This window comes from Calonectris borealis, chromosome W, assembly GCF_964195595.1.
Source record: "Calonectris borealis chromosome W, bCalBor7.hap1.2, whole genome shotgun sequence".
Taxonomy (NCBI): domain Eukaryota; kingdom Metazoa; phylum Chordata; class Aves; order Procellariiformes; family Procellariidae; genus Calonectris; species Calonectris borealis.
The window spans coordinates 32,368,395-32,389,739 of record NC_134351.1 but is presented as its reverse complement, the minus strand read 5'-3'; the positions used below and the strand labels follow the sequence as shown (position 1 = coordinate 32,389,739).

Sequence of the window (21,345 nt, the reverse complement as noted above, 5' to 3'; positions counted from 1 at the left end):
TGCCTGTCGCCCACCTTAGCTGACATGGCGGCTGTCGCAGCGCCTCTCCGCCACCGAACGCTTCTCACGACAGTCTCGAATCCTCTCGGCTAACCACCGGCCGGAAGTTGATAGAGGCAACCATGGCAACGCCGCCGGAAGCGCCGTGCGGCTAATCCGGCCGCAGAACGCCGTCGGTGTTTGCTATTTCTTCCCCCCCCCTCTACTCGAAGTGTCCCCGCTTTTCTTGAGGGAGGGAATGGTACGTCCCAGCAGCAGTGGGGTGGAGGTCACGGGGAACTGAGCATCCGGGCCCCGGAATTATTGCCATAGGCCCCGCCCTCTTCATGATACGCAAATATAGGACGAGGCGGTGGCACCTGTAACCGGACCCGGAAGTGGCGCAGCTGAGTCATTTCGGTGGCGAGTGGCGGCGGCGATGATGAGGCAGCACTTGTGGGCGTCGGCTTCGGCTTTTGGCGTTTGAGTCGTCTGCTCGCGTTCGCTCTTCTTTCTTCTCGCCTCATCTCCACCACCATGATGGAGGAGATAGATCGGTTCCAGGTGCCCGCCGTTCACGCAGATATGCAGCTGCTGGTGAGGGGCGCGTGGGGCCGCGCTGTCCGTGGGAGCCGCCGCCTCGGTAGAAGGCTGCGGGGTGGTGTTGGTGCTGTGGGCGCGGCGGCGCTGAGGTCGACCCCCCGCGCCCCCATCGATATGTAATAGGTCTCCCCTCAGCGCCCCCACCGGGGCCGTGTCCAGCGGCGGCTGTTGTGTCATTTCGGTGCGCCCGTGGTCACGGCTGCGTGCCCGGCCTTTCCGTCGTGCTTTTCTCCTTCCCCGCCATCTCCCTGGATGCTGTCGGTAGCAGCGGTAGAAGCAGACTGCGGGGAGGGTGGGGCCAGGCGGGCGGCAGCGGCTCTGCTTCTGTCTCCGTTGAAACGTCGTTTCTCCAAACGCAGTGGCGTTCCGGAGCGCCCTGGCCTGGCTGGCGCATAGGGCGGGCGTTTCCCGCCGCCTCGGCCGGTGGGTTTCAGCGCCGGGGAGGGGATTGCCCCGGCGGGTGGGAAGCGGCGGTTAGACTGAGGAGCCTGTCCGGGGAAGGACGTGCAGCCAGAGCATCTGAGCAGCTGGAGGCGCAGAGGACTGCTGGGGTTTTAGTTGACTCTTACAATATACGTGAGATCTGGGGTAAGAATTAGGCAGTGTTTGTGCGCAGTCCGGTCTGAGAGGTGCTCCCCAGGGACGGGATACCTGCACAGGATGGATGTTAAATACGTGTGTCTGGAGTGAGTTGTGGTATGAAGCTGCAGGATGCGCTCTCCATGGCTGATTTTATAGCCATTGCTCTTAGTGCAAAATTGCTATTAGATAATCGTTGTGTGAAAAATCCAGGTGTTTTGCAAAGAAACATCTCTGTCAAACTATAGTTTTGCTTACATAAAATTCTTTATTTAAAAAAGCTATCTGTGAGGGGTTGTGTTTTGGGTTTTTTTTCCCCGTGCCAGGGCATGTGTTTTTCATTTCAGGATGTTTTTTCACTTCACAATTATACTTGGTTAATGAGCTCTGAAGAAGTTGATATAATGGTTACACTACTACATGGGACCCTGGGGAATCTTGCCAGAGAAGGAAGTATACAGGCTTGTGGGACTTCGTGGTTGCATATATGGGCAGGTAGAGTGGTCCTGGGCTTTTGGTAGCTTCTGAAATGATGCTTATGAAGGAAGGCCAGCTGGCTGGCAGCCATGGGAGATGCTAGATCATCACCAAGTAGTCCAAGATTTCTTATGAGCATGTAGCTGCTTTGCTTTGATGCTACAGGCTTGCTTGTGTGTGTTGTGCCCCAGCTGCATTCTGCAGAACGCTTGAATGTGTTTATCTGTTTATGTTTCTCGTCTGGGAAAGGTTTCCTTGTGTGTTCCTCTCTGCTTACTCCAGTCTGCCTCACTCTCTGCTTGAAGGTTTATTGTTATGTGTTACCTGGGACCTGTTGAAATACAGTTCACCTTGGTATTAAAGTGAAAGCTGGATAATGGGTTGACTCACTCAAGATGTTGATTCCCTTTGGCACCTGGAGTAAGCAAATTCCATCTCAGCATCCGATTGTGTGAGACGGTGATATGAAATATTTGGAGAAGTGGAAAGAACTTTAATGAAATACTTGTACAGATCCTTTTGACAGCAAGTGAGGATAGGTTATTAGCAGGTTCATGTTAGCACTGAAGATACTACTGAGATTTCCAGTATATCAAACTGTACATTATTTAGAGTTGATGTACCAATCCTTGGTTTCTTGTTGCAGCTAGTGTTTGCAAAAAGTTGAGAACAAAATAATTGTCTTGTGAACAGAAAGACTCTCCTATGAAGGTCTACAAACTCAAATTACCCCTCAGTGGCAAGAAAAACACTTTCCTTATGGTGGGAGTGTTGAAAAATTGTGAAAATATTTTTAGCTTCTAACCTTTGTGATGGGGAAGAAAACTGTCCATAAAAGCTGATGTAGACTTGTTGCATGCTGTACTACTTGTGTGTGTGTTTTTTGTCAAGCAGAGGCAGCAGACATGCTAAGGCTGTCCCTCTTTATTAATTTTGAGGGCAGTAGGCATGGTAGTGAGATTAGCAAGTTTGGAAAAGCTGTTGGCAGACAAAAAAATACACATAAGTATTTTCTAGAAACCCCATGATAATAGTAGAGGAGTGGAATAGGCACATGCATGCACATTTGCATGGCCATGGAGTGACCAGAACCTGAAGAGATTGTCTGGTCCAGCCCTGCTGTTGCAGGGTAGGATGGTATATTATGCAGCTGTGAAAGTAAGCTTAGGAAGTAGGTTTCCTTCCCCTCTTCAGCAGCCAAGAATTAGGAAACTTTAACAAAGGGGTTTAACACTTGCATTAAAAGAATACTCTGAACCTGTGCTTTGGGGTTTCAGTTGATTTTTAACTAATGGAGTTCATAGTGAAACCTTGTGTATGTGAGGGGCTGTTGCTGTGACTCGATGTGTGGGATTCTTCTGTGTGCCTGGAAATGCTGGCATCTGGCTCATAAATGGGACAGAACAAGTCTGGTACAGCATTTCCAGTGGCTTTGTCTGCTTTGTAGCTCCTGGTCTGTATCTTGCAAGTAGGGACTCGATGCTTGCAAGAATCCTTGCAGTTCAGAAGCCGTCTGGGGTTTATCATAGTAGTTTGCTTGGGTAACACAATTCTGCCCAATACTGCTGCTTTGTTCTATTACAGTTACCATTTGTCCCTTCCCTCTCCCCCCCATCCCACACTTTCAAGTATAGAATAACCTTAGCATCTCAGGACTTTTTTTTTTTCTCTTCTTCCCAGTGTAAAAGCTTTCAGTGCCACATGGTCTCAGGGACAGATGGGTCATCTGATGTTGAAGGCCAAAGGAGTCTGGCAGTGTTTTCCCCATCCAAAGGGCTGAGGTAGAAGTCTGTTTTCCAGGAGTAACCTGAGAGCTGTTGTGAACTGCCACTAAAGCCATCAAAAACAGTTTTGAAACATGATCCCCTGCTGAAAGCAAATAGAGAAGAGAAGGTCCCTTGCCTGGTCTGATGTGCACACACGATAAGAAATGTTTTTTCATCCTGTTTAGGCAGGAGGGTGTCCTAGGAGAGCACTGAGCACTGAGTCTGGCCAGTACCTGGCAGTGTGAGAAGGGTCCTGAAGTGAGGCTTGTGAATCTAGGCTTGTCTCAAAATCTTGAAAAACTTTGTGTTCTTGACCAGTATGCACACTTCTGAATGTCCTGTTCATCCGCGTAGATAAAGCGTCGTCTTAGCTTTTGATATCTTCATGCTGAACTCTAGGATAACTGCTGGAGAACTACCTAGAAACCGTCTGACAGACAGGCCTGCTGATCTGCTAATCTTCAAAATTAAGAGATAGGTATGGCTGTTAAATGCTGAAGGGAAGCCATTCTCAGAAAGTAGTCTGAAGCCTTTCTGAGCCCCTCAGCCTCCAAATGTGCCACTGATACTGGCACTATTGATCAGCTGTCCAAAATCCTCCTGAGCCTGTGTCTCTAGCATATACCAAGCACTGGCTAGTGTATGATGGCAAACTGACAGATGACGGTGTTGGATCACACATTGCTCCTGTACACTGATGCAGGCAGTTTCTGTTCTTAGCACAAAAATGGAAGTAGGGTAAAAGTGCTCTTGCCCACATGGCACCAGTATGACTTTTCCTAAGAAAAAGCACCTGACAAAGTGCAGCAGCTTCAGAGGACCTTTGCCACAAACTCCTGAGACTTTGGCTTGCTTTCTGAAAGTGGCAGGTGTAACACAGTATTTTAGTTTACCAATTCTCTGCCCATGTGAAAAGTGGGAGCTCTTTCTGGAGAAATTGGGTTGATGGTTCTTATATCTTGTTCTGAAGCATTGTGGCCAGGCTGGTTCCTTGCAGATGTTTGCCAGGCTGTGGGACCTTGGGCTGGTAGCTCTAGTTGTGATGAATACAGCCAACCTAAGGATTTTGCTTAGCCACATCCTACAGTGATGTTGTTGGCTTTCTAGCTGAGATGCCAAATCTACGCTGGTCCTGGAGGTGTAAAATTTCCAGAAACTTTAAAGATACAGAAGATGCATTTCTCTACAGCTTTTTTTGAATGTTAGAAAAGAAAAAACTAGACTATCTACTGAATACTTAGTTTTTAAAAAATGAACTATCATTTTAGTCAGTGGACAGTATGAGTGTCCAGCATGCTTATAAAATCTGCATTCTTTATTTTTGGAAAATATTGACTGTCTCATCCTAGGGAAGTTGTGCTATGTGTTAAGATATTTTTGTTTTGTCTGATGCATCCCTAAAATAGGGAAATACCTGAAAATAGAAAAGCAAGAGTAACTAAGAAGCAAAAAGAAAGGTTATACCTGTAGGGCTTAGAAAGAGTATGTTAATATAACATTAGGTCTCCAGTGTAGATACACAAGAAACTTATCTTTCTAGAAAGAAAAAGCTTCTAAAATGAAAATGTCATCCCTATGTATATTCATTGTAATGTAGCCCAGGGGTTACACAGCTATATGTTTTTTAAATGCCTACAGTACATGAGACTTGTAATGTCACAGTACTATGGGTTCTGAAATTGAACTAATTCAGATAGTGCTGCTTTTAGTTATACAGCCTGTTTTGATGTCCTGCTGTGTCATTTATAGCAGTAGCCTAAAAATTACCTCCCTGAATACTTCAGTTCTCTGTCATTGGGGTTGTCTTGTCCCTCCCCTGCCCCCTGTATCAGGCCTTCAGTGCAGAGGTACAGGAGCATTTTTATTATCCCCCCAGGCCAGGGAGAAACTCGAGCAGTGATTCCAGCACAGGTTCACGAACTGCTGTGGTGAGGGATGCAGCTGCTCTTGCTAGAGGATGACTTGCCAGGACATGGGAGCATGTTCTGGCTGGCACTGTCTCTGCAGGCACGCTGTTTCTTCTTCTACACTTCTTTGCACAAAATCTTATATGTAGTTGTTGTGTCAGTATGTTTGGAAATCTTGAGTCAAGAAAGGTGTTTAAAAAGGGGCATTGAACTCTACAAAGAATTAAACCTGCACATTCTCCTCTTGGGATTCTTCCATAACTCCCAGGAGCTTGTTATCTGTAGCTTGATATTAATGTCTACTCAGACACCAACTTCTGCTACAGAAATAGCCATATACTCTCTCTGCCAGTAGATAGTGGCAGGTCTGTAAGGAGTCAGACAAGGTGAGCGAAATGACGGGTGAGAGAGGAAAACAATGTGTGCCTTTTAATTCTGAAAGCTTTCATTCAAGGAAAGCCCTCTGCCTACCCACGGGACTGTAAGGCCTTTCTGGAGTTGCATCTTCCTTGCTGTGAAATTGAAGACTGAACCTGATAAGAAAAGAGGAGGGGACCCCATCACTGGTTTGATCTGTGGGGCAGGAGATTAAGAGGGGAGCTGGCTGACAGGACTGGGAGTCAGTCAGTCATGATGGTGTACCTGTTTCTTCGAGACATTTTAAGACCTTGACTGGAGTAGTTGTCTTTCGCCTTCTATGCAGATTGATTATCTGTCACTTTGCACAGACAGTCTGTAGAAATGCATCTCCACTCTCACCTTGCTCGCGCACACCATGCATCTTCAGTGAAGTCTTGTGCCATTTTGAATATAAGGTCCCTGTGAGGTTATTCTGTGTCTGGCACAATAAAACTGACATTGTAGTGATACAGCCACTTGCAACTAGTAAATCCATCAGTTCCAGCTCTAACCCTGTGTGATCACCCTGACTGTTGTTATTCTTTTTGAGGTTAAAAGTGTAGTCTTGTACAATGGATCGGTATCCATTTTGGAATATGTAATAGAAAGTAAGCATTTGCTTCTCTGCTTTGACTCTGAGGATAGCAAGTTGGAGCAAATGAAACTCTAGGTGGAAATTTTCTTCAGTTTCGAAGAGTACCTGCTTTTGGACATATCCACCATTGATCCATAGGATAACAAGGTTTATCACTTCTCTGGGAAGAAATGTTCTCCAATACGTGCAGAGTATACTGGCTATATCCAAACTGCTTTTATGAAGTGAGTTGCAAAGACTTCTTACTTAAGGACTGAGTGTCCTGGTTTCAGCTGGGGTAGAGTTAATTTTCTTCCTAGTAGCTGGTATAGTGCTGTGTTTTGGACTTAGTATGAGAAGAATGTTGATAACACACTGATGTTTTCAATTGCTGCTAAGTACCCTGCTAGTCAAGGACTTCTCAGCTTCCCATGCTCTGCCAGGTGCACAAGAAGCTGGGAGGGAGCATAGCCAGGACAGCTGACCCAAACTGGCCAATGGGGTATTCCATACTATATGACATCATACTCAGTATATAAGCTGGGGGGAGTTGGCCAGGGAGGAGTGACCGCTGCGTGGGGACTGACTGGGCATCAGTTGGTGGATGGTGAGCAATTACATTGTAAATCACTCACTTGATATATTCTATCATCGTTGTTGTTGTTATTATTTTCGCTTCCTTTTCTGTTCTATTAAACTGTCTTTATTTCAATCCACGAATTTTACTTCTTTTTTCCCCAATTCTTTCCCCCATCCTTGTGGTGGAGGGGGAGTGAGCAAGCGGCTGTGTGGTGTTTGGCTGCCTGCAGGGTTAAACCATGACAGTCGTTTCTGATGCCCAATGTGGGGCACGAAGGGTTGAGATAACGACAGATCTGACCAAAGTGTGTTAAGGCAAATTTGATATAAGCATTCATTATATTGGTTTAATAGCTGCTGGTCACAATGTTGATATATTTGCTCTAAAAACTGTCGTGCTGGCTCTCAATGTTGTGTTATGTAATACTTAACTTGCAGTATATGTTCCCTGTTGTGCTGTTTATCACCGCTCGGAACTGGGTCAAGGTTATCATTTTGCTGCATTGTGTAACACTGTTGTATGATATGGAAACGAAGAAGTTCCTGACAAACTCTAAGACTCAATTTGGAGTTTTAGAAAGCAGGTATTCTTTATTGCAGCGCTGGATGCACAGGGGATTGCTCCACCTAGTGTGCGTGCCAAATCACTTAACCATAGGGGTTAAATACAATTAGAATATACATATTCATTACATTTATGAGAAATAATCTAAATATTCATGTCATTTCCTGGAATTCATTAACATATGCAAGTATCTCTGACGCATGTGCCCTTGTGCTCTTTGGTGGTCTTTCGGGTCCTCTGGTGGTCGTCGATAGTCTTTATCACAGTGCCCTCTGGTTGAACTCAGTCTTTACGCATGCTCCGTCTATCCCTTGGCTTGGTTTACATGTTTTTCACTTGTAACAATACGATAAAATCATTGGTCGTGAGTCTAATCTGGTATCTGTACTCAGCATTGCCGTCATCTCTGTACCTTGGGAACCACCTCTCGGAAACTATTAATAACTACACTCTTTACCTTTTCTCCTTGGAGACCCAATCTATGGGGGAGACGGGGGGTAACTTTCCCCCACTCCTTTACCTTCCCTTTCTCCTTCAAGCTATTTACAATAGCTCTTGAGAATTTTGAATATCCTTGGGATGTTCAAAAAAGCATGTTCATATTGCTATGTCTCCTGAATGTGGTTCAGGTCTTGTTTAGGGTTAAACAACTATGTAGGAATACCACCCGGAGATCAACCCTGGCGAAGAAGCAGCACACGGGAAGAAGAAATGTGTGGGAAGACAACCTCGTTTAGTAAGGGATGAAGATGAACCAGGGCCATCACGAGAACAGGAGGAGGAAGCGGCAGAAGCCATAAATGAGATGGTAACCACCCAATCCCTATCCCTGGGTGAGCTGCGAGATATGCGGAAAGATTTCAGTCCTCATCCAGGCAAGCACATTGTTACCTGGCTGCTCCGATGCTGGGATAATGGGGCCAGTAGCCTGGAATTAGAGGGGAGGGAAGCCAAGCAGCTGGGATCCCTTTCTAGGGAAGGGGGTATTGACAAAGCAATTGGAAAAGGGACACAGGTCCTCAGCCTCTGGAGGCGACTGCTGTCAGGCGTGAAGGAAAGGTATCCCTTCAAGGAAGATGTTATATATCGCCTAGGCAAATGGACCACTATGGAGAGAGGTATCCAGTACCTGAGAGAACTAGGCGTGCTGGAGGTGGTTTATAGTGACCTGGACAACGACCAAGCACCCAAAGATCCAGATGAAGTCCAGTGCACGCGACCCATGTGGCGGAAGTTTGGACAGAGTGCACCAGCGTCGCATGCAAACTCCCTTGGCAATAATGACCTGGAAAGATGGAGAGGAACAAACGGTGGATGAATTGGCTGGCCAACTCAGGCAATACGAAGAAAGTCTCTCTTCCTCCCTACGGGCTTGTGTCCCTTCTGTGGAGAAACTGTCCCGGGAGGTCCAGCAACTCAGAGAGGATATGTCCTACTACCCACCTGCATGGGCCAGTATCTCAGCCATTAGGAGTAAGCGTCCCTCTGGTCAAGAGAGGAGATATCGTGGGTACACACCCCAGGGCACCCTGTGGTTTTACCTGCGTGACCACGGAGAGGACATGAGGAAGTGGGATGGAAAACCTACCTCAACCCTAGAGGCAGGGGTACGTGAGTTGCAAGGAAAAACAATCACACAAGGGGGATCTTCCAGGAAAACTGCTGCTCCAGTCTCCAGTGGGCAGTTCTCCAGAAAGAGCAGAAGGCCTGATTTTACTTCCGTTCTTAATAAAGGGACTTTTGATTCGCATCTACAAGAAGTGAGTAACGAGTACTATGACCAGGACTAGAGGGGCCCTGCCTCCGGCCAGGTGGAGGAATGGGACAACCGGGTTTACTGGACTGTGTGAATTCGATGGCCTGACACATCAGACCCACAGGAGTATAAGGCTCTAGTGGACACCAGTGCACAGTGTACCCTAATGCCATCAAGCTATGGAAGGGGCAGAACCCATTTGTATTTCTGGAGTGACAGGGGGATCCCAAGAGTTAACTGTATTGGAGGCCGAAGTGAGCCTAACTGGGAATGAGTGGCAGAAGCACCCCATTGTGACTGGCCCAGAGGCTCCGTGCATCCTTGGCATAGACTACCTCAGGAGAGGGTATTTCAAGGACCCAAAAGGGTACCGGTGGGCTTTTGGTATAGCTGCCCTGGAGATGGAGGAAATTAAACAGCTGTCCACCTTGCCTGGTCTCTCGGAGGACCCTTCTGTTATGGGGTTGCTGAGGGTTGAGGAACAACAGGTGCCGATCTCTACCACAACGGTGCACCGGCATCAATACCGCACCAACTGAGACTCCCTGATCCCCATCCATGAGGTGATTCGTCGACTGGAGAGCCAAGGAGTGATCAGCAAGACTCGCTCACCCTTTAACAGTCCCATATGGCCAGTGCGAAAGTCTAATGGAGAGTGGAGACTAACAGTAGACTACTGTGGCCTGAACGAAGTCACGCTGCCACTGAGTGCTGCCGTGCCGGACATGCTAGAACTCCAATACGAACTGGAGTCAAAGGCAGGCAAGTGGTATGCCACAAGTGATATCGCTAAAGTGTTCTCCATCCCTTTGGCGGCAGAGTGCAGGCCACAGTTTGCTTTCACTTGGAGGGGCGTCCAGTACACCTGGAACCGACTGCCCCAGGGGTGGAAACACAGCCCTACCATTTGCCATGGACTGATCCACACCGCACTGGAACAGGGTGAGGCTCCAGAACACCTGCAGTACATTGATGCCATCATTGTATGGGGCAACACAGCAGAAGAAGTTTTTGAGAAAGGGGGGAGAACAGTCCTTCGGAAGCCCGGTTTTGCCATAAAACAAAGTAAGGTCAAGGGACCTGCACAGGAGATCCAGTTTTTAGGAATAAAATGGCAAGATGGACGTCGTCAGATCCAAATGGATGTGATCAACAAAATAACAGCCATGTCCCCACCAACTAGCAAAAAGGAAACACAAGCTTTCTTAGGCATTGTGGGCTTTTGGAGAATGCATATTCCAAAGTACAGCCTGATTGTAAGCCCTCTCTATCACGTGACCAGGAAGAAGAATGACTTCAAATGGGGCCCTGAGCAACAACAAGCCTTTGAACAAATTAAACGGGAGATAGTTCATGCAGTAGCCCTTGGGGATAATGGCCCTACCTGGAGCCTCTGGCGGAAAGCACCAGGGGAGACTCGAGCTTGACCCTTAGGGTTTTGGAGTCGGGGATACAGAGGATATGAGGCCTACTCTCCTCCAACTGAGAAGGAGATATTGGCAGCATATGAAGGGATTAGAGCTGCTTCGGAAGTGGTTGGTACTGAAGCACAGCTCCTCCTGGCACCCGACTGCTGGTGCTGAGCTGGATTTCGAAAGGGAGGGGCCCCTCTACACATCGTGCAACCGATGCTACGTGGAGTAAGTGGGTCGCACTGATCACACAACGAGCCCCAATAGGAAACCCCAGTCACCCAGGAATCTTGGAAGAGATCACGAACTGTCCAGAAGGCAAAGATTTTGGAATATCCCCAGAGGAGGAGGTGACGCGTGCTGAAGAGGCCCCACTGTATAATAAACTAAAAGAAAATGAAAAGCAATATGACCTGTTCACTGATGGGTCCTGTCGCCTTGTGGGAAAGCATCGGAGGTGGAAAGCTGCTGTATGGAGTCCTAGACGCCAGGTCGCAGAAACTGCTGAAGGAGAAGGTGAATCGAGCCAGTTTGCAGAGGTGAAAGCCATCCAGCTGGCCTTGGACATTTCTGAACGAGAAAAATGGCCAGTCCTTTATCTCTGTACTGACTCCTGGATGGTGGCAAATGCCCTGTGGGGGTGGTTGCAGAAATGGAAGCAGAACAACTGGCAGCGCAGAGGTAAACCCATCTGGGCTGCCGCATTGTGGCAAGATATTGCTGCCCGAGTAGAGAACCTGACTGTAAAAGTACGTCACGTAGATGCTCACGTACCCAAGAGTCTGGCCACTGAAGAACATCAAAACAATCAGCAGGTGGACCAGGCTGCTAAGATTGAAGTGGCCCAGGTGGATCTGGACTGGCAACATAAGGGTGAATTATTTATAGCTTGGTGGGCCCATGATGCCTCAGGCCATCAAGGAAGAGATGCAACATATAGATGGGCTCATGATCAAGGGGTGGACTTGACCATGGACGCTATTGCACAGGTTATCCATGAATGTGAAACATGCGCTGGAATCAAGCAAGCCAAGCGAGTAAAGCCTCTTTGGTATGGAGGACGATGGTTGAAATACAAGTATGGGGAGGCCTGGCAGATTGATTCTATCACAGTCCCACAAACCCACCACGGCAAGTTCTATGTGCTCACCATGGTGGAAGCAACCACCGGCTGGCTAGAAACATACCCTGTACCCCATGCCACCACTCGGAACACTATCCTGGGCCTTGAAAAGCAAGTCCTATGGCGACATGGCACCCCAGGAAGAATTGAGTCAGACAACGGGACTCATTTCCGAAACACCCTCATAGACACCTGGGCCAAAGAGCATGGCATTGAGTGGTTGTATTACATCCCCTACCATGCACCAGCCTCTGGGAAAATCGAACGATACAATGGACTGCTAAAAACTATGCTGAGGGCAATTGGTGGTGGGACATTCAAGCATTGGATACACATTTAGCAAAAGCCACCTGGTTAGTCAACACCAGGGGATCTGTCAGTCGAGCTGGCCCTGCCCAATCAAGACTCTTACGTACTGTAGATGGAGATAAAGTCCCTGTTGTGCACATAAGAAATATGCTGGGGAAGACAGTCTGGGTTGCTCCTGCCTCTGGCAAGGGAAAACCCATCTGTGGGATTGCCTTTGCTGAAGGACCTGGGTGCACTTGGTGGGTAATGCGAAAGGATGGGGAAGTCCGGTGATTTTGGGTGAAAATAGCCAATGAACTGAATTTTATGATGTCAGTTGTTATATGATATTGTATATCATTTTTTCTGTGGTTGCTCTCAGTGGTATAGTAGCAGAAATCGCCCAGATTAATGAAGAATGATGTAACTCTGAGCAAAGTGCAACAGTGATAGAACTGGATGAGCGCAGCAGTACTGAAATGAGAACTGGCTTCAGGATGCAACAGCCCAACACCACACACCATCTCTCCTGCCCTGAAAGACTGTTATGACAGATGGAGCCCAAAGTCGTGGACTAAATGAACTCAATGGATCTTTTAGAGGGATGGCCCATAGACTAAGGGAATGATATCTGTGTGTATATATCAAAAGACAGGAAATGTGGTGATGATTAACTGGAATGTATTGGAAAATGTGACACCTGGCCACGATGTAGATGGTATGGAGTAAGGGGTGGATACTGTCCTGGTTTCGGCTGGGATAGAGTTAATTTTCTTCCTAGTAGTTGGTATAGTGCTGTGTTTTGGATTTAGGATGAAAAGAATGTTGATAACACACTGATGTTTTATTTGTTGCTAAGTAGTGTTTTTCCTAGTCAAAGACTTTTCAGCTTCCCATGCTCTGCCAGGTGCACAAGAAGGTGGGGGGGCATAGCCAAGACAGCTAACCCAAACTGCCCTAAGGGGTATTCCATACTATATATTGTCATGCTCAGCATATAAGCTGGGGGGAGTTGGCTGGTGGAAGTGACTGCTTCTTGGGGACTGTCTGGCATCGGTTGGCATGTTGTGAGCAATTGCATCATGCAGCACTTACTTTTTATATTCTACCATTATTATTATTGTTACTATTTTTATCATTTTTCCTTCCTTTTCTGTTCTGTTAAACTGTCTTTATCTCAATCCCTGAACTTTACTTTTTTTTTTTCGATTCTCTCCCCCATCCTTGTGGTGGAGGGGGAGTGAGTGAGTGGCTGTGTGGTGTTTGGCTGTTTGTTATTTTCAGTAGTAAAGCTGAAGTTGGGAGGGAATGATGTCTTTGTTCACTAAGTTTGCCACAGGCATTGGAGGAGCTTTTGAGCTGGGTTGAAATGGCTTGCTTTGGTCGTGGCCTTTCCTGCTTCTTGCTTTCAAACAGATTTTTCTTATGGTTGGCCAGTAGAAGATCTTTTTTCCTGGTGGACTTAGTATCTTTAGCTTCCTTAAACGTGATTATTTTTGTGTCTTTGTCAGTTCTTCATTTCACTCCTACACACAGTTGTCTAAGTTAACTTGAGATTTTTTCATGTTTCTGTGTGTACCTGTGTTGGTATTCTCAGACTTCAAGTACTGCGACTTCCTTTTTTTCCCCTTCAAGTGAGAAAGTGCTGCAGTACTCACAGAAGAACGTGCTGGCAGTGCCTTGCAGTATTTAAAAGGACTTGTTGGTTAGACCCACGTTTGTAAAATTAAGAGATTCATTTATGTTTGCCTAAGCTCTTCTGCTAGTATTGCTTAAATCATGTCCCCGTACAGTGAACTGTGTTCGTTTGGCTCTTTGGCTGATGTACTAGTTTTACACCAGACTTCGTAGCGATGGGACAAGGGAAGCAGATGAGACTGCCATGTTTGGAGCCAAGCTAGTTCTAGGAAAATAACTTCTTGGAGCAAGTCAGAGCATGCAGGTCTAATATCTATTAGAGATGAGGAGGTAAGGGGATTCAAATCCACTCTTGCTCAGCTTCCCAGTTCTGCTGAATTGCTAGCTGAGTTCCTGACTGAAATTATTATTGCTGCCTTGCTCTTAAGTGGTGTGAGATGTTCTTTAAGGTCACCATATCTTAAAAAACAAACAAACAAAAAAAAAACCCTGAGAGCCCAGTAAACCCAGTCTGATGCTTGAGGTGGTCTTGGTATTGAGAGACTGTCAAACAAACAAAATGCACAGGAACCATAGTGGTGATGTTCATTTATTCAGAAAATATTTGAATTCTGTATGAGTAGAGCAGTCCCATAAGTCAAGTCCTAATGTTTGTGGCCATGGCTAGAAACTTCTGAGTATTAAGGCTTTTACCTGCAGTAGTTAATGCAGTAGAGGAATGTACAACTTTAATACTCATAAGGTTTATCCTCATTGGTAGGGACTTGATTGTGGGACTTAACTTCTAATCTGAAACTTGTTTTGTAGTTGGTTGTTGCAAGTAGCTTGGGGTGTGGTAAAAGACAAATTTCTGAAGTCTGTGGAACCTGAACATCCAAGGAGATGTCTGAGCAGACTGACCTGAGAAACGGGAGAGAGGTGTCTGCATTCCACAGGGTGCATGTTGTTAATTGAGAAGAAAAAACAAATAGGAGTGTTCTTGACCAAAAATGGCATTGTAAAGCTTTTGTCTGGCTGGATCTTGTGACTGATGCTTCTAAAAACAATATGCTCCTTTCTATGAAAGCATGATTTTCTTCCTATCCACATGCATGTGATGCAAATGGAAAATATGTTGTCTCTGATGGCCACAGCATACTCTCCAGTTGAACACCATGTAGTCAAAGGGCTTCTACAGGCACTGCTCTGTCAATTGGGGCATGGAAACGGTTCTCTGCTGGTCATCACACAGATGGGACAGAAGTAGTGAAGATTCACCCCTGCTGGCTTGGCTTGTCATTTGGACTAGTTGTCTCAGGTGTACAGAGTAATGTATAGTGCTCTTGTGTCTGTACAGGGACCAGCTCTGTCAGCATAGCTTCCCCTCTGCAACAAGATTTCCACTATTATCTGTGGGACAGCTTTGTTCCAGTGGCAAAATTGATTTAGCATAAGTACAGCCTGGGTCATCGAAATGCTGTAGTGTCTTTTTAGTTGTAGGACTGAGCATTAATGGTTGCAAATGTGGATTTATTTTGAAAGCACAATACCTGAACCTCAGTTCTTGTGGCAGCTGGCTGTGGAATATGTGTGGAGTACGAGAAAGCTCAGCACGATATCCCTTAAGACAAGCTTGGGGAGTATATGAACAGGATAGGATGGGAATGGGAATGTGTAATGAGTTTCACAGAATCTACGTGATAGGGAAACAGCAGGAAACACTTTATTTCTAAGTTTAGGGTTCTTAAACTTCAAAGAATTTTGCATCAAAATTGTCGTGTAGTCCAGGGAAAGACGTAACTGTTCCTCTTTCCCCCTACCGACCTCTTATGGGACTGTGGGTCTGTCTAGATCTCTGTAATCTTACTTTCCCTTTATATACAAAAAAAAATGTGAATAGCAGTCCTGAGAATTGTTGTAGGAACAGCATGTTCACAGGCTTTGAAGATGGAGGTCACCTAGCCCACTGGAGCATGTAAAAGCTGCACTTCACTTTGGGTTGTTGGCAGTTGATAAGCCTAGAAGAAACTGCTAGCTAGCGATTCAATTTCTGTAAACCTGTGTGTCAAAAGTTTGATCAAAACTGGAATCTAAATCGCTGCACTAGGATAAAGGGGAATGGGTATGGTAAAGGAGTTAGAGGAAGTCCAACTCTTCTTGAAAATGTGTTATGAAACATCCGTACTGAGGTTTAACTGGCAGGAATTGGCCCTTTAATACAATAGAATCATTTAGGTTGGAAAAGACCCTTAAGAGGATCAAGTCCAACTGTTAACCTAAGCAAGTCCACACTAAACCATGTCCCTGAGCGCCTCATCTACACGTCTTTTAAATACTTCCAGGGATGGTGACTCAACCACTTCCCTGGGCAGCCTGTTCCAAGGCCTGAACAACCCTTTAGGTGAAGTAATTTTTCCTAATATCCAATCTAACCCCCCCCCGGCACAACTTGAGGCCATTTCCTATTGTCCTATCACTAGTTACTTGGGAGAAGACACCAACACCCACCTCACTACAACCTCCTTCCGGGTAGTTGTAGAGCGCGATGAGGTCTCCCCTCAGCCTCCTCTTCTCCAGGCTAAACAGTCCCAGTTCCCTCAGCTGCTCCTCATAAGGCTTGTGCTCCAGGCCCTTCACCAGCTTTGTTGCCCTCCTCTGGACATGCTCCAGCACCTCCATGTCCTTCTTGTAGTGAGGGGCCCAAAACGGAACACAGTATTCGAGGTGCGGCCTCACCAGTGCCGATTACAAAGGGATCATCGCTTCCCTGCTCCTGCTGGCCACACTATTTCTGATACAGGCCAGGATGCCGTTGGCCTTCTTGGCCACCTGGGCACACTGCCGGCTCATGTTCAGCCGGCTGTCAACCAGCACCCCCAGGTCCTTTTCCTCTGGGCAGCTTTCCAGCCACTCTTCCCCAAGCCTGTAGCGTTGCATGGGGTTGTTGTGGCCGAAGTGCAGGACCCGGCACTTGGCCTTGTTGAACCTCATACAGTTGGCCTCAGCCCATCGATCCAGCCTGTCCAGGTCCCTCTGCAGAGCCTTCCTACCCTCGAGCAGATCAACACTCCCGCCCAACTTGGTGTCGTCTGCAAACTTACTGAGGGTGCACTCGATCCCCTCATCCAGATCATTGATAAAGATATTGAACAAGACTGGCCCCAAAACTGAGCCCTGGGGAACACCGCTCGTGACCGGCCGCCAACTGGATTTAACTCCGTTGACCACAACTCTCTGGGCTTGGCCGTCCAGCCAGTTTTTTACCCAGCGAAGAGTGTACCTGTCCAAGCCGTGAGCTGCCAGCTTCTCTAGGAGAATGCTGTGGGAGACAGTGTCAAAGGCTTTACTGAAGTCCAGGTAGACCACATCCACGGCCTTTCCCACATCCACGGCCTTTCCCACATCCACGGCCTTTCCCACATCCACGGCCTTTCCCACATCCACGGCCTTTCCCACATCCACGGCGTGGGTCACCTGGTCATAGGAGGAGATCAGGTTGGTCAAGCAGGACCTGCCTTCCATGAACCCGTGCTGGCTGGGCCTGATCCCCTGGTTGTCCCGGACATACCTTGTGAGTGCCCTCAAGACGAACCGCTCCATAATCTTCCCCGGCACCGAGGTCAGGCTGACAGGCCTGTAGTTCCCTGGATCCTCCTTCTGGCCCTTCTTGTAGATGGGCGTCCCATTGGCAAGCCTCCAGTCGTCCGGGACCTCCCCAGTTAACCAGGACTGCTGGTAAATGATGGAGAGTGGCTTGGCAAGCTCCTCCGCCAGCTCCCTCAGTACCCTGGGGTGGATCCCATCCGGCCCCATAGTCTTAAGTATGTCTATATGCCAAGTACAAGTGTCGAAGTCCTAAGTCCTGTTTCAAGCCTTTAAAAAGAGGTTTCAAGAAGTGATGCACCATCAGTGTTGCACTTACGCACCTTTTCCTTTAGAAACACACTAGTGGAAATAAATCTATTACTCCAGCCATCTGTGGTGGTTTAACCTGGCAGGCAGCCAGACACCACACAGCTGCTTGCTCACTCCCCCCCACCCCCCTAGTGGGATGGGGAGAGAATCAGAAGGGTGAGAGTGGAAAAAAACCTCATGCGGTGAGATAAAGACAGTTTAACAGAAAAGGAAGGGAAAACAATAATAATCATGATAGAATATAAAAAGGAGTGATACACAATGCAATTGCTGACCCATAACCAAGTAGCGATCCTTACTTCCTGGATCATGCCTACCATTCATATGCTGAGCATGACGTCACATGGTATGGAAAACCCTGTTGGCAAGCTGGGCTAACTGTCCTGGCTATGCTCCCTCCCAGCCTCTTGTGCACTGGGCAGAGCATGGGAAGCTAAAAAGTCCTTGACTAGGAGGGTACTTAGCAACAACTAAAGCATCAGTGTGTTATCAACATTCTTCTCATACTAAATCCAAAACACAGCACTAGGAAGAAATTTAACCCTATCTCAGCCAAAACCAGGACAGTATCCACCCCTTATTCTGTACCATCTACGTCATGCCTAGGTCTCACATTTTTCCAATAGATTCCAATTAATCACGACCACCTTTCTTGTCTGTTGATATGTATATACACAGAGATATCATTCCCTTAGTCTATGGGCCACCCCTCTAAGATGTCCATTGAGTTCATTTAGTCCATGACTTTGGGCTCCATCTGTCATAACAGTCTTTCAGGGCAGGAGAGATGGTGTGTAGTGTTGGACTGTTGCATCCTGAAGCCAGTTCTGATTTCCAGTATTGCTGCACTCGTCTGGTTCTATCATCGTTGCACTTTGCTTGGTTTCATCGGAGTTCCTTCTTCATTAGTCTGGGTGATTCTTACTGCTATACCATTGATAGCAATCATAGAAATGATGATATACAATATCGTATAGCAATTAACATCATAAAATTCAGTTCATTGGCTATTTTCACCCAAAATCAAATCCTCTTGAGGTACACACCGGACTTCCCCATCCTTTCGCATTACCCACCAAGTGCACCCAGGTCCTTGTGCAAAAGCAATCCCACAAATGGGTTTTCCCTTGCCAGAGGCAGGAGTAACCCAGACTGTCTTCCCCAGCATATTTCTTATGTGCACGACAGGGACTTTATCCCCATCTATAGTACGTAAGGGTTTTGATTGGCCAGGGCCAGCTCGATTGAAATATCCCCTGGTGTTGACTAACCAGGTGGCTTTTGCTAAATGTGTACACCAATGCTTGAATGTCCCACCACCCATTGCTCTCAGTGTAGTCTTTAGCAGCCCGTTGTATCGTTCGATATTCCCAGAGGCTGGTGCATGGTAGGGGATGTGATAGACCCACTCAATGCCATGCTCTTTTGCTCAGGTGTCAATGAGGGTGTTTCGGAAAGGAGTCCTGTTGTCCGACTCAATTCTTTCTGGTAGTTTATTATACAGTAGGGCCTCTTCAGCACAGGTCACTTCCTCCTCTGGGGATATTCCAAAATCTTTGCCTTCTGGCCAGATCGTGATCACCTCCAAGATTCCTGGGCGACTGGGGTTTCCTATTCGGGCCCGTTGTGTGATCAGTGCGACCCACTTACTCCACGTAGCATCGGTTGCATGATGTGTAGAGGGGCCCCTCCTTTTGAACATCCAGCCCAGCACCGGCAGTCGGGGTGACAGAAGGAGCTGTGCTTCAGTACCAACCACTTCCGAAGCAGCTCTAATCCCTTCATACGCTGCCAATATCTCCTTCTCAGTTGGAGTGTAGTGGGCCTCGGATCCTCTGTATCCCTGACTCCAGAACCCTAAGGGTCGACCTCGAGTCTCCCCTGGTGCTTTCTGCCAGAGGCTCCAGGTAGGGCCATTCTCCCCGGCTGCGGTGTAGAGCACATTTTGAACATCTTGTCCTGCCTGGACTGGCCCAATGGCTACTGCCTGAACTATCTCCTGTTTAATTTGTTCAAAGGCTTGTTGTTGCTCAGGGCCCCATTTGAAATCGTTCTTCACTTGATAGAGAGGGCTTACGATTTAACTGTAATCTGGAATATGCATTCTCCAAAAGCCCATAATGCCTAAGACAGCTTGTGTTTCCCTTTTGCTAGTTGGTGGAGATGTGGCTGTTATTTTGTTGATCACATCGATTGGGATCTGACGACGTCCATCTTGCCATTTTATTCCTAAAAACTGGATCTCCTGTGCAGGTCCCTTGACCTTACTTTGTTTTATGGCAAAACCAGTCTTCAGAAGGATTTGGACTATTTTCTTCCCTTTCTCAAAAACTTCTTCTGTTCTGTTGCCCCACGCGATGATGTCATCAATGTATTGCAGGTGTTCTGGAGCCTCACCCTGTTCCAGTGCGGTGTGGGATCAGTCCATGGTAAGGCTGTGTTTCCACCCCTGGGGCAGTCGGTTCCAGGTATACTGGATGCCCCTCCAAGTGAAGGCAACCTGTGGCCTGCAATCTGTCGCCAAAGGGATTGAGAAGAACGCATTAGCGATATCACTTGTGGTGTACCACTTGGCTGCCTTTGACTCCAGTTCGTATTGAAGTTCTAGCATGTCCGGCATGGCACCACTCAGTGGCGGTGTGACTTCGTTCAGGCCACAATAGTCTACTGTTAGTCTCCACTCTCCATATAGACTTTCGCACTGGCCATATGGGACTGTTAAAGGGTGAGCGAGTTTTGCTGATCACTCCTTGGCTGTTTAGTCGACGAATCAGCTCATGGATGGGGATCAGGGAGTCTCGGTTGGTGCGATATTGCCGCCAGTGCACTGTTGTGGTGGCGATTGGTACCTGTTGTTCTTCATCCCTCAGCAACCCCACAACAGAAGGCGTCCTCCAAGAGACCAGGCAAGGTGGACAGCTGTTTAATTTCCTCCATCTCCAGGGAAGGTATACCAAAAGCCCACCGGTACCCTTTTGGGTCCTTGAAATACCCTCTCCTGAGGTAGTCTATGCCAAGGATGCAGGGAGCCTCTGGGCCAGTCACAATGGGGTGCTTCTGCCACTCATTCCCGGTTAGGCTCACTTCGGCCTCCAGTACAGTTAACTCTTGGGATCCCCCTGTCACTCCAGAAATACAAATGGGTTCTGCCCCTTTATAGCCTGATGGCATCAGGGTGCACTGTGCACCGGTGTCTACGAGAGCCTTATACTCCTGTGGGTCTGATGTGCCAGGCCATCGAATCCACACAGTCCAGTAAACCCGGTTGTCCCTTTCCTCCACCTGGCCGGAGGCAGGGCCCGTCTAGTTCTGGTCATAGTATCCATCTCTCACTTCTTGCAAACGCGAGTCCAGAATTTCTTCATCACAATTACAATCCAAAGTAAGATCAGCCCTTTCTACTCTGTCTGGGGAACTGTTCACTGGAAACTGGACTGTCGTGAGACAGGTTTTTCCTGAAAACTGGAGCAGCATTTTTCCTGGGAGAACCCCCTTGTGTCATTGTTTTTCCTTGCAACTCACGTACCCGTGCCTCTAGGGTGAAGGTAGGTTTTCCATCCCAGGTCCTCATGTCCTCTCCGTGGTCACGCAGGTAAAACCACAGGGTGCCCCGTGGTGTGTACCTTCTATATCATCTCTCTTGAGCAGAAGAACACGGACTCCTAATGGCTGAGATACTGGTCCGTACAGGTGGGGAATAGGACATATCTTCTTTGAATTGTTGGACCTCCCGTGAAAGGTTTCTCCACAACCGAGACAAGGGAGTAAGAGACAGTTTCTTCGTATTCCCGGAGTCTGCTAACCAC

The 21,345-nt window shown here is 47.4% G+C and overlaps 1 protein-coding gene across 2 annotated transcripts in view; it reads left to right on the top strand.

Annotated features, from left to right (window-relative positions):
- The first annotated feature begins 417 nt into the window (after window positions 1–417).
- The window catches only part of LOC142075101 (protein FAM219A-like), a 156,888-nt gene continuing 135,960 nt past the window's right edge, over window positions 418–21,345 (top strand). For both annotated transcript variants that reach the window (XM_075136125.1, XM_075136124.1), the window contains exon 1: window positions 418–576. In XM_075136125.1, the coding sequence (XP_074992226.1) occupies window positions 517–576 (60 nt within the window). In that variant the 5' untranslated portion in view covers window positions 418–516. The remainder of the gene's footprint in view (window positions 577–21,345) is intronic.